Below are 13,090 nucleotides of genomic sequence, written 5' to 3'. Positions count from 1 at the left end.
GTACTTGGTGAAGCCAGACTGTTGTCCCAACAAAAAGTTCACCATCTTCAGATCAACACAAATAAACCACTTATGCTGATCATAACCAATTTTCTCCAGCACATACTTCACCGCTTCATAGTTCTCCTTCAGTGTACTCGAGCGAGCCAGGAGTATAGAAGCAAACTGGTTGCCATTGTGTAGCAGAACACATTTCAGTGATCGCTTGCTGCTGTCAATGAACAGTCTCCAATCTTTGGGTTCGTACTGTGGCACTCCAAGCTTGAGCAGAAGCTGCGCACTAATCTTTGTCACTAATGTCAGGAAGTTCTCTGAAGATAGGCACTGGAATTTCATCACAAAGAGCTACAGGACGACGTGCTGATTGAAGATCAGGATACTTGAGGCTGCTCCGATTCTTTCTGTTGATCCCAGTCACATCAACAGTGCACCAATTTATGGATGATTTCGAGGTTTTATGACTTCAAACTGATCCCTTTTTGACATAACCACCCAGAACTATCGGACCTGAATATTTCTTGTCATTAAAATAATCATTTCCAATCAAAACAATTATTCGACATGGCATTTTACCCCCACCAACTTCTTCTAAAATGCTCCAGACAAGCGTACATGTGAACAAAAACGTAAGAAAACGACATGTGGCCATAGCTCAAAAACTTGACCTGATTGAGCAAAACCAATGTGATTTTTGGATTCAGCGCATCAGATTTGTCCTAAATCAACTGAAAAAATGCAGACAACAAATTTCTTGTTGACCAGTGAATTATCAAACACTTTCTCTGCATCTAGAAAAACCATGGGTAATTGCTAATCATTTCTTTTTTCAAAATATTCAGTAGCATTTAATAACAATTGTAACATTATCCTTTAACTGCCTCATCGGCAGAAATGCTGTCTGGTCTTCGTGTATTAAGTTTCCTAACACTTGTTTGAGTCTTCTTGCTAATATTGCCGCAATCCATTTATAATTACAATTAAGCAAAGTAATAGGTCTATAATTATTGACTTGGGCTGGGTCATGATCTTGTTTTGCTATCAGTGTGATATTGGCATACTAATAATAATACCAATTTTATTATTTGTATCCCGCCCATCTGGTTGGCTTTACCCAGCCACTCTGGGTGGCTTACAGCATATATAAGCATAATAAAACATCAAACATTAACAAACACAATATCTTCTACAGACTAAACCTGTATAAATCAATATAAAATAATAATAATAATAATAATAATAATAATAATAATAATAATAATAATAATACCCAAATTAAAATAGCTGCCAATCCCAACAAAACATTTAACCAACCCCAACCCAACAAAAACAAAACAGGGAACTAAAATTAAAGATGTTAAAACTTTTTAGGCAGTTGCCACATCCCAAGAGTTGTTCCAGCAATGCCCCTCTGGCCTCCCAGCACCCCCTTTTAGCTGTTCAAGGTGAGTCTGGGCCCTGCCCCCTAGGCCAAGGGGAAATGGGCCTTTCAGCAGGGAATGGTCTTCCAAGTATCAGGTATCTCATCCTGTGTCAAAGTACTGGTCATGATCATTTCTGAAGGCTGGATTAGACGGTCCCAAAATACTTTCTTAAGTATTAAAAAATTGTAAGTAGAAAAATATCTAATGCTAATTATGCATGCTAAATGTTTTGTTTTAAACAGGTAGGAATTCTGGAAAAAATGGGCATCTGCCATAGATATTCCATAATCAGGGCCATGAGCCTATTCATTCCGATAATGAAGGACTCCAAACTGATCATAAAGGACCTGGTTTTTGATGGGGTGCCTGTGAGGGTGTACTGGCCCAAGACATCACCTGCTGGGAACAGGAAAGGAATCATCTTTCTTCATGGAGGTGCTGCGGTGGCTGGAAGCATTCGTAAGTTCTGTGAAATGTGTTTGAAATGGTAGAACCTCTATTTACAACCGTCACCACTCGCAGAAATTCTAAGCTGCGACCACGGCAAACCCGGAAGTAACTGGCGGGTTTGCTACCGTTCACACCTGCACAGAAGCGGGCAATTGTCGTCTGTGCCTGCGCACAATGGCGCCTCTCCCAGCGACCCGTTTCGCCATAAGGACAGTGTGGCGATCACACAGGGCCCCCGGACGTTTCACGGTCTATTGACCCTGTGCCACCACTGCGGTTGCTTTCTTTGCTGCCACCACCCCACTTCTCACGGGGACACACGGAATCCAGACAGTTGTTAACATAAACAAATAATCAAGTTTATTTTTAAGAGCAGGAACAAGCATGTGGTTGCAGTTTATTTTCCTCTGGTCAGTTTCCTAATCTTAGTTCCTACAACTTCAAACTGAATTATTCCCAACTATCTATGTAACTCCCCAGTGGCGTAGCGTGGGGGGTGCAGGGGGGGCCGGCCGCACCGGGCGCAACATCTGGGGGTTAGGGAAATCCACAGGTTAGGGGGCGCAAATCCACGGGTTAGGGGGCGCAAATTACCTGCCTTGCCCCGGGTGCTGATAACCCATGCTACGCCACTGTAACTCCCTAACAATTCCTCTCACTCTCTCACAATACAACTCAACCCCCACTGTGTATTCCACCCTCTTCTTTCTCCCACACCCAAGCCTCAACTCCCAACTGACAAACAGGGGCGCCGACTTATAAAAAATATGGGGGGGGGCCATACCGGGGTCCTGCCCCGGGAAGTTTTCTAAATTTTAGATGAAAATTAGTGAGTTTTAAAGTTTTTTAAAAGTATTTTAGAGTCATATGATCAACATTAGAACCCCGAAAACTTGACTCTCTATAACTCCACACTCCGGGAAACTTGACAAGCCTGAAACACTTTTTGGCTTTGAAAAAAGAAACAAAACATAAACACGCACTGTATTTTCGTAAAAAGCTAATTTAATTTACAGTAACAATTATGCTTATAGACTATTACAGAGCAGTGAATATATAGCTCTGAAAAGACTGAAATGATATTTAAATAAATCCTAAACTATCATTAAAAGAATAAAACATAAAATATTGCTGTCGCACAGTAATAGCACTTTGATTAATAAGTGAAATAGCTAATCTAAGCTTACTTTGAATAAGGCTGAGGGTTCATTAAATAAAAATAATATCTCAAAGTTAATGCTTTAATACAGGTAATAAAGTTAATACAGTATGCCTAATACTGTATGTAAATACTGTAATACTGTATGTAAAGGGACGCGGGTGGCGCTGTGGGTAAAAGCCTCAGCGCCTAGGGCTTGCCGATCGAAAGGTCGGTGGTTCGAATCCCCGTGGCGGGGTGCGCTCCCGTTGCTCGGTCCCAGCGCCTGCCAACCTAGCAGTTCGAAAGCACCCTCGGGTGCAAGTAGATAAATAGGGACCGCTTTCTAGCGGGAAGGTAAACAGCGTTTCCGTGTGCAGCTCTGGCGCGCCAGAGCAGCGATGTCACGCTGGCCACGTGACCCGGAAGTGTCTTCGGACAGCGCTGGCCCCTGGCCTCTTGAGTGAGATGGGCGCACAACCCCAGAGTCTGGCAAGACTGGCCCGTACGGGCAGGGGTACCTTTACCTTTACCTATGTATTTAATTCTCTATTTTATAAAGATTTTTAATATCTGACAGTGAGTTTGGAATAGCCCAATGCAAAAATCCTGAGGATCCATGTGGATCCGTGCTTTGTAACCACGTTTTTGCACCACTGTGACCCTAGGCCACAGTGGGTGCGTGATTTTTTTGGTGCAGGCTGTAGCCATGGACATGCTATGTGATCTGATGGATGAATTTGGGGTGACCCAATGCAAAAATCCTGAGGATCCATGCTTTGTAACCACGTTTTTGCACCATTGTGGCCCCAGGCCACAGTGGGTGCGTGATTTTTTTGGTGCAGGCTGTAGCCATGGACATGCAATGTTATCTGATGGTGAATTTGGGGTGACCCAGTGCAAAGATCCTGTGGATCCATGCTTTGTAACCACGTTTTTGCACCATTGCAGCCCCAGGCAACAGTGGGTGCGTGATTTTTTTGGTACAGACTGTAGCCATGGACATGTAATGTGATCTGATGGTGAATTTGGGGTGACCCAATGCAAAAATCCTGAGGATCCATGTGGATCCGTGCTTTGTCACCACGTTTTAAATGGGGAGGGAAGGAAAAACACAGAAGGGACAAGAAGCACAAGAGGGGTGTGCGGAGAAGCAGCTGGCTAAGAATGCAGGGGAGGAGTTTAACGGGGTGGGGGGGAGGAAAGGAAGGCAAAAGTCCCCCCCCCAAGCCAGCCCTCTCTCTCTCTCTCTCTCCCACCTGCGAGTCCCTAGAGCACGGAGAGGAGGAGGTGGTGGGCTGGAGCCTGCACGCAGTGTGACTAGGAAAGAATTAGAAGGAAGGACTCGATCCTTTCCTTAACCCTCTGCTTGCCAGGAGGGCAGGGGATTCCCTGCTCTTTGTTGAGTTTGAGCAAATGCAGCAACAGAAGAGGGTGGGCAGTAAGACCCTGAGGCAGAATGCAGGAAAGCAGCAGCTTCCGCCTGACAGCCAGATCTTATTTTTGCCTGATTTTTGCCTATTTTTGCCCCTGCGCCCCGGAGTCAGCTCCAGGGACCACACATTCGCTCAATAACATGCACAGACATTTCCCCTTACTTTTTAGGAGAAAAAATCTGCATGTTATAAAGCGAAATTGATGGTAATAATTTTCTTAAATTATTGGGGGGGCATAGCCCCCCCAAACGAATTTTTGAGGGGGCTCGGGCCCCCTCAGGCCCCATGGAGTCGGCGCCTATGCTGACAAACCTCAACCGTCAACCCCCAGACCTCAACTGACTTTTCAAAACCTCCCACTCTATCTTTTACTCCCCCCTCGCATTCTCACTGGCCAATCACCTCACACCCATTTTAACCCTTTCCTTGACACATCCTAGGGGGCAAACGCCACATTCCTCCCCCCTTAAGAAGATTGACTCAGGAGGGATAACTTAACCTAGTGATCAATCAGCAGTACATTTTTATGGCAAATAAACATTTCCTAACCTGTCATTTCACCCTTCACATCACATCTAACATTTGCACATCAAATACTGTGTTCTGGTAAAATATATATATATACAAAAACCTGTTACATGTTAGGTATTGAGTTAACTTTCAGCTGCAGGTCTTCTGGACAAAGCATCTGTGACGGTATTCAGGGTCCCTTTCACATTTTTAATCATAAAATTAAAATATTGCAGTGATAGGGCCCACCTCAACAACTTACTGTTGGTCTTCATTGTCCTCAACCACAAAAAGGGTGAATGGTCAGTACATAAAGTAAAAGTTCGGCCCCAGATGTACGGCTTCAGCTATTCAGGATTTTGTCCACCAATCGCTGAAAAGTTGCTGGCGCATTCTTTAAGCCAAAGGGCATTACTTTAAATTCAAACAACCCTAAAGGACTTCTGAACGTAGTTTTCTCCTGGTCCTTAGGGTCCATTTCTACTTGATAGTACCCCTTTGTTAAGTCTAGGCAGGTGATGTAATGACACTGGCCTATAGCTTCATTCAGGTCATCTAAACGTGGCATTGGATATGCATCCGCTTTAGTGACATGGTTCAGCTTCCTATAATCTAGGCAAAATCTAATAGCTCCATCAGGTTTGTCTAATAACACTATGGGTGCTGCCCAGGGACTTTCCGAAGTGGTTATAATCCCTGCCTTCAGCATTGCCCTTATCTCATTGCTACCTTTCCCCACATACTCTCCAGTTATTCTATGTGGGTTGACAGCAATTGGCTTAGCATCTCCAGTGTCGATATGATGTACAACTCCCATGTGTGCACCAACAATGCTATTATGGGCTTGTTGCAAAATCTTTTCTCTATAGGTATGAGGGATTACTAACTGTCTTTTCACTTCTCCCCCCCCCCCCCCCCGCATGGTGGGTCAAGGACTTCTCGATATAAAAGGCCCTTGCTCAAACAAAACCGTTCTGGGCACTCAGGAGTTAACGACCTCTCCGACTCGGCTGCCTCAAAGTACTTTTGTAACTCAGTATCTTCTTTTTGCTTTTTGGCAAAACTTGAGGTTTGACTTTTAGTCAAAGGAAATAAAAAGGTGTCTTTTCTTTCCTCACACTGATCATTCCCTTGCTGTCCTTCAGCATTGTCTGCCTCTGCTACTGTATCCACCCCCCTCAGGTTTAGGTGACTGTGGGCTCCCTTTTGCTCTGGTAACTATGAAAGTACTCTGCACATGTTCTAAAATGTCCCAACCAATGAGCACAGGGGCGGGAATTTCTTCCGACAGGGCTACCTGCCACTTCCCTGCCCAGTTTTTGAATCTGACATCTATTTCTGCCACCTTTAGGATTTCTGCTTGTTTCGAAATTCCTTTTAATTTCATTCCTTTTCCTGGAATTATGGCATCATCCCTGATTATATCCGGGTGGACTATGGTGACTTGCGATCCCGTGTCCTTTAACCCGAGATATCTTTTTCCGTCTATCCAGATATACTCTCCAGCGTTCTTTAACAAGAGATTATCTTGTTGAATCACATAACAGTGCAGGACTTTGGCCTCTACTACCTCAGCAGACTCAGGCCTAGTTGGCATGTCTGTTTCCTTGACAACCTGGCTAGTTGGGCTCTGCTCCACAGACTGGATACAATATGTCTGTTTCTGTGTGGTACTATAACTAGATGTTTCTTTTCCTGTTTTACAATCAAAACGTTTATGACCTAATTTCCCACATCTCCAGCATGAAATGTCTTTGGGTCCTGCATAACTTGTTTTATTTACTTTTCCCTCGGTAAACTCTGTATGGGTGTGTGCCTTCTCATGTGGGCTTCCCGATGAGGGGCTGCCTCTCTTATCGGTTTCTGAGGTAAACTTTCCTTTGGTTTGCTGAAAGTTATTCTTGTTTGTTTCCCAATATCTCCCACCAAATTTTGGCCCATCAAATCCATGGTCTCAGATTTCATTTATTTTATCGGCTAAACCTGCTGCTTCCTCTATTGTCTTGGGGTTTCTTTCTTTTATCAGGTACTTCAATTGGCCATTTATTGTGTCGTAAAATTGCTCCTACGCCATCACTTCTCTAATCTTAGGTACTGTGTCTGCATTCTCTTGCTCTAACCATCTTGTGAGGTAAGTTTTTATCTTTGCCCTCATCTGCGCATAGGTTTCCTCCCTCACCTTTGTCACACTTCTAAATTTTTTCCTCAACTGCTCTGAGGTAATCCCAAAGCGTGTGTATACTAACTGCTTGTACACCTCAAAATTTCCGGATTGTTCCTCAGTCATTTGAGCATATAATTCGGCTAGAGGACCGCTTATTCTAGCTCTCAAGATCATCATTTTATCTTCCTCTTTTACTTGAAAATCGTGACAGGCTCTCTCGAAGGCTATTAGAAATGCTTCTGGGCTATTCCTATCTCTAAATTCAGGAAAGCGTTTTAAATCTATCTTCATTTGATTCTGCCCATCGGTGTTATTACTATTATTACTATTTTCTAATACCATTAGTTCCAACCGTCTCATCTCTAACTGGAACCGCTGCTGTTCCCTTTCCTGCTCAGCCCTCAATTTTTCTATTTCCAATGCTTTCTCAAGCCTATTTTTATCAAGCTCTAATTTCAAGTTATATTCTTGTACTAATTTCCACTTTTCAAAATCCTCTGAAAACTGTGGAACTTCTGCTTCAGGTGGGGTTTTAGTCATCTCTTCTATTCTGGTTTCTTCCCCCTGGGGATTCCCATTCTCTTCTCCAGAGCTTTCATGTTGGTTTTCTCTCACTGGGTGCTTAGTCTTCTTGGGTGGCATTATGGTTGAGTCAGTATTTTGCACTAATTAAATAAGAGACTTTTACTCGCAGCACTGTTCCTCCTGGCTTGGCTTTCCAAGACCCCGGTCCCCAAAGTATAGCTTTAAGTGTTTTCCTCTAACCTTTCAAGCTTACTTCCTCTGATCCTGAGCCTAAGCCTCCGCCAGAACAGTCTTTTGAGATCTCTTGCTCTTATTGTTATCTCGGCCAAACGGCAATCTGGGGTTTATCCTCAATCACACCCTCAGGCCAGGTAATCTCTTCACTGGTTTTACCCTTCCCCTCTCCAGGTGTATTGTTTCCCCTCACAGGCACTTAGACTTATCGAATCCCGCTACTGCCGCCAATTTTGTGGCGGCAGGTTCGGTTGTTATCCCACCGCTGCACCACCAATTTTGTGGTGATCACACATGGTCCCCGGACGTTTCATGGTCTATTGACCCTGTGCCACCACTGTGGTTGCTTTCTTTGCTGCCACCACCTCACTTCTCACGGGGACACATGGAGTCCAGACAGTTGTTAACATAAACAAATAATTAAGTTTATTTTTAAGAGCAGGAACAAGCATGTGGTTGCAGTTTATTTTCCTCTTGTCAGTTTCCTAATCTTAGTTCCTACAACTTCAATCTGAATTATTCCCAACTATCTATGTAACTCCCTAACAATTCCTCTCACTCTCTCAAAATACAACTCAACCCCCACTGCGTATTCCACCCTCTTCTTTCTCCCACACCCAAGCCTCAACTCCCAACTGACAAACCTCAACTCCCAACTCCCAAACCTCAACCGTCAACCCCCAGACCTCAACTGACTTTTCAAAACCTCCCACTCTATCTTTTACTCCCCCCTCACATTCTCACTGGCCAATCACCTCACACCCATTTTAACCCTTTCCTTGACACATCCTAGGGGGCAAATGCCACAGACGGGCCTCTGGAACGGATTGTGGTCGCAAGTAGAGGTTCGCCTGTATTGTTAGAAGACAATTTGTCATTGTAATTTAATGTAAAGATCCTGAAATGTTTGCCGTGGACGGGGGTGGGGTGGGGGTGATTTGTGCAGCCTATACATGGTTTTTGTTGTTTTCTACAATCAAGTAGCATATATATTTTATGAAATAATAATAATAATAATAATAATAATAATAATAATAATAATAATAATATATTTATACCCCGCCCATCTGGCTGGGTTTCCTTACCTACTCTGGGCGGCTTCCAATAAAATATTAAAATACAATAGTCCTTCAGATATTAAAAGCTTCCCTAAACAGCGCTATCTTCAGATGTCTTCTAAAAATCTGGTAGGTGTTTTTTTCCTTTGACATCTGGTGGGAGGGTATTCCACAGGGTGGGCACTACTACAGAGAAGGCCCTCTGCCTGGTTCCCTGTAACTTCACTACTTGCAGTGAGGGAACTGCAAGAAGGCCCTTGGCACAGGACCTCAGTGTCTAGGCAGAACGATAGGGGTGGAGACGCTCCTTCAGGTATACCGGACAGAGGCCGTTAAGGGCTTTAAAGGTCAACACCAACACTTTGAATTGTGCTCGGAAACGTACTGGGAGCCAATGTAGGTCTTTCAACACTGGTGTTATGTGGTCCCGGTGGCCACTCCCAGTCACCAGTCTAGCTGCCGCATTCTGGATTAGTTGTAGTTTCTGGGTCACCTTGAAAGGTAGCCCCACGTAGAGTGCATTGCTGTAGTCCAAGCAGGAGATAACTAGAGCATGCACCACTCTGGCGAGACAGTCTGCGGGCAGGTAGGGTCTCAGCCTGCATTCCAGATGGAGTTGGTAAACAGTTGCCCTGGACGCAGAATTGACCAGTGCCTCCATGGACATTAAAAACAGACATTTATGACACAGCAATATTAGTCATATCCAGTCCTTTTTTTCTAGAAAGAGAGGTGCCAGTACTCACCATGAAATTGTTAAAGAGGTGCCGGTCCTGCATACCCTTGTGTACCCCCTGGGGGGAAAAGCATTGGTCATATCTGTTAATTTCAACAGGTTTACTTTCAGTAGGACTAACTCACAGTGGATTCAACTCACAGTGCTTTCAATGTGAACGACCAAGGAAATTTGTAATGGAGCGTAACAAATAATTGCTCACAGCAGGCAGTGTGTGATGTGTTTCCTCCCCCCTAGGAACCTCTGAAATGATCTGCCGTTCCATTGCCCACCAAACTGACTCAGTGGTTATGTGTGCTGAGTAAGTATCTTCTTGCTTGTTGTAGCAGAAAAAGAGTATTTCCCCTCAGTTTCTAACCCTTCCACATGAGCCCAGAAAAAAGCTGATTTTGCCAACATAATGGATTTGCCAACCTTAAAATGGGTGTTCACCTTTGTATTTTGATTTTTATGCCTTTGGACCCAATCCCTCTGGCTTTAATGATAAGAAGAGCTCTGCTGGATCAGGCCATTAAACTACTTTTACAGAAAACCACCACATCAACCCATAAAAAGCCATTAGGATTCTTCTCCTAAGGCAAAATGGCCCTGTGGTTGAGAGGGAAAGTGCAGCTGGAGTGAAGGTGATCTTCTCTCCGGCAAATAAGCTCAAGCTGTTCCCAACTGTCCCGTCAGCCACACTTACCATCCAGTGAGAACAGTGGTACATTGGGCAATGGGAGAAGTGTCATTTGCCAGGACTTCAGAGCCCTTTACAAGGCAAGCCTTCCCGACATCATCTCTCCCAATGGCTGCCCTCACTGCCAAAATGCACCTTTGGTGCATGATTGAAGCCTCCTGGCCAAGGTGGGTGAACTGGAGTTCTTCGCTTTAAGGCCGTATGGTTTAAAGTGGGCAGAAAGAGTGGGAAGCACTGATCTCAGGAAGGCATGGTGGGACATACTGGAGGTGATTCAGAACTGGGGTTGTTTTCCTGAGATGGAAAATTAAATCAAGGAAACATTCAAAATATAGAAGTTGGTTATATTAGGCATGTCGTGTGGAATGTGTCCTGGGGAAATGTGTTTGTCGCTCTCTCTGAACTCTAGAACATGCGGACATTCAATGAAGCTGAATGCTAGAAGATTCAGATAAAAGAAAGAACTTATCCATACAGTGCAAAGTTAAACTATGGAACTAATTCCCACAGAAAGCAGAGATAGCTTCCAATGTGGATGGCTTTGAAAAGGGATTAAATAATTGGGCAGAGTATAAGGCTACCAGTGGCTTCTAGCTATGCTGGCTATAGTCTGCCTCTATGGTCGGAATCAGATTTGACCAGCGGCCACTGAGAATGGGATGCCGAACTAGCATTATATTTGGGTGCAGAGCATCAGGCACAGGGGCTGAATGCTGCACTCTGGGCCACTTCATTTCCCTCTGACCCCAGACCCCACCCCTGCACCAATACCACTCCTTTGCACAATCCTTGTGTGGCATCTGACTAGTGTGAATGTGTCTTGCTTGCTTGGTTGGAGGGTAGAGAAAGGTATGTGGCTGTGTGTAGGAACCAACCTACTTGTCCAGTGGGAAAGTTTGCATTTGCTTTCCATTTTGCTCTCTGGTCCCACCCACAGCTGACATGTGGCCCCCAGGAAGGTTGCATAGAAAGGAATGTGGCCCTAGGGGTGCCACCCTTGATATATATGCCATTGCAGGAAAATGCTGCAAAGTGTATGATATGTTATGTACTGAAGTTCTCACCCTGGGCCAGCAGGGGGATACTGTAGATAGTTATGCAAATGAAGGATCGAAAGTGACTTTCAGTGATTGGATAGTTTATATTCAAATGAAGGATTGAAAGTGACGTTCAGTGATCGGCTAGTTACCGAAAATGGTTATTGTTGCATTCTAGTGGAGCTCTATATAAGCAGGCTGACCGAGCTCCTCTGTTCAGTTCTGTTCCAGCTTACAAATAAAGAGCTGCTTTGGAAGAATCGCTGTGTCGTCTGATATGTTTGCCCATGACTTAACATGATGAATGCTGATGACATCTTGCCTTCTCTTTAGGTATCGCTTAGCTCCTGAGCATCCGTATCCAGTCCCTGTACTGGATAGTTTAACTGCTGTAATATACTTTCTGAAGAATGCAAAGGAATATGGAGTGGACGCCAGCCGCATTGCCATTGCTGGGGAGAGTAGTGGAGGCACTTTTACTGCAGCCATTTGCCAAGAACTGGTGACCAGAGAGGACCTCCCCAGAGTGCGAGCTCAGGTCCTCATTTACCCATTCCTCCAAGGAATGGACTTCAATCTGCCATCCTATCAGCAAAACCATTCAGTTCCTCCTATGTTCCGGAAAAGAACTGTCAAAGTTGGTTTGACATATCTCACTGGGAAGACAATGAATGTAGATGGAGTTCTGAAAGGCGCCCATGTCCCTCCTGATTTGAGAGAGAAATACCAAAAATGGATAAGTGCTGATAACATTCCGGAAGAATTTAAAGCTAGGGGCTATGTTCCTGTAGAACCTGCTCCATTTTCAGAAGAACTTTATGAACAAGTTAAAAGAGGTACTGAGACAATGTTTTCCCCCCTTCTAGTAGAGGATGACATAATCCGCCATCTCCCGGAGACTTTCATTCTAACCTGTGAATATGATGGATTCCGGGACGATGGGCTGTTGTACAAGAAGCGGCTAGAGGACAATGGTGTGCCAGTGACATGGTATCATGTTCAAGATGGATACCACGGAATAATGGCCTTGGCTGGTTGGGGGCCACTTGCATTCCGGAACACACAGAAATGTTTGCAGAGTGTAATACAGTTCTTAAAAGGTTTATAGAAATGAATGACCTTGTAGGAGTGCAAATATCCAGAGTGTGGGGTCAGGTGGAACTACTATGAGGTTATGCATCAAGCCATTGTGTCCACGATGAATGCATTGTGTTGATTGGGTTTAATTCATTGACAATAATTTCTGATCAAATCCCACAACCCTCTGCATCTCTGGCCATTTCCTCTACTGCCCATCTCTCTTGCTTGACAAGTCACTTACACAGCCCAGTTGCTTCGCCAGGCAGGCATCCTGAGTCATCAAAGACAGTGGGCAGTTTCTTTGATGTAGCTTTTCTGATGTTAATCTTAGGATGTTAATCTTATGGCCAGGAAACAGATCTCACCTGAAGGTTATAATGGTTATAATGTCTTCCTGGCCATCCTCCTTATCATGTATATTGCTTGTTTATGACCTCAGGGGTTGCCAAATGTACTCCTTTGTAGTTCTGTTTTGTTTATCCCAGAAATATGTGTGCTTAATTAGTTTTGGTAGTTTAACTTTGTCCCCATATGGGGTTTGTTGAAATGCTCAGAGGAAATCTGATTGGTTCTTACGAACACTCTGTAAAAGTTCTTTTGTGAATAAAATGACCTGGGCCGA

At 44.2% G+C, this 13,090-nt stretch overlaps 1 protein-coding gene and 1 long non-coding RNA gene across 2 annotated transcripts in view; one reads left to right on the top strand and one right to left on the bottom strand.

Moving 5' to 3' along the window:
* Window positions 1-11,390, bottom strand: part of LOC310834300 — a 21,794-nt gene extending 10,404 nt beyond the window's left edge. Inside the window, exon 1 of the long non-coding RNA XR_014559165.1 lies at window positions 10,105-11,390. This is a non-coding gene — a long non-coding RNA (uncharacterized lncRNA). The remainder of the gene's footprint in view (window positions 1-10,104) is intronic.
* Window positions 1-13,090, top strand: part of LOC310834184 (arylacetamide deacetylase-like 4) — a 14,938-nt gene extending 1,848 nt beyond the window's left edge. The window contains exons 2-4 of the mRNA XM_083717664.1: window positions 1,664-1,880; window positions 9,910-9,973; window positions 11,722-13,090. Coding sequence (XP_083573790.1) covers window positions 1,664-1,880; window positions 9,910-9,973; window positions 11,722-12,496 — 1,056 coding nt within the window. The 3' untranslated portion in view covers window positions 12,497-13,090. The remainder of the gene's footprint in view (window positions 1-1,663; window positions 1,881-9,909; window positions 9,974-11,721) is intronic.

Source organism: Podarcis gaigeae (genome assembly GCF_964106915.1).
Source record: "Podarcis gaigeae genome assembly, chromosome: 16".
NCBI lineage: Eukaryota > Metazoa > Chordata > Lepidosauria > Squamata > Lacertidae > Podarcis > Podarcis gaigeae.
This window is presented reverse-complemented; position numbering and strand designations above follow the sequence as displayed.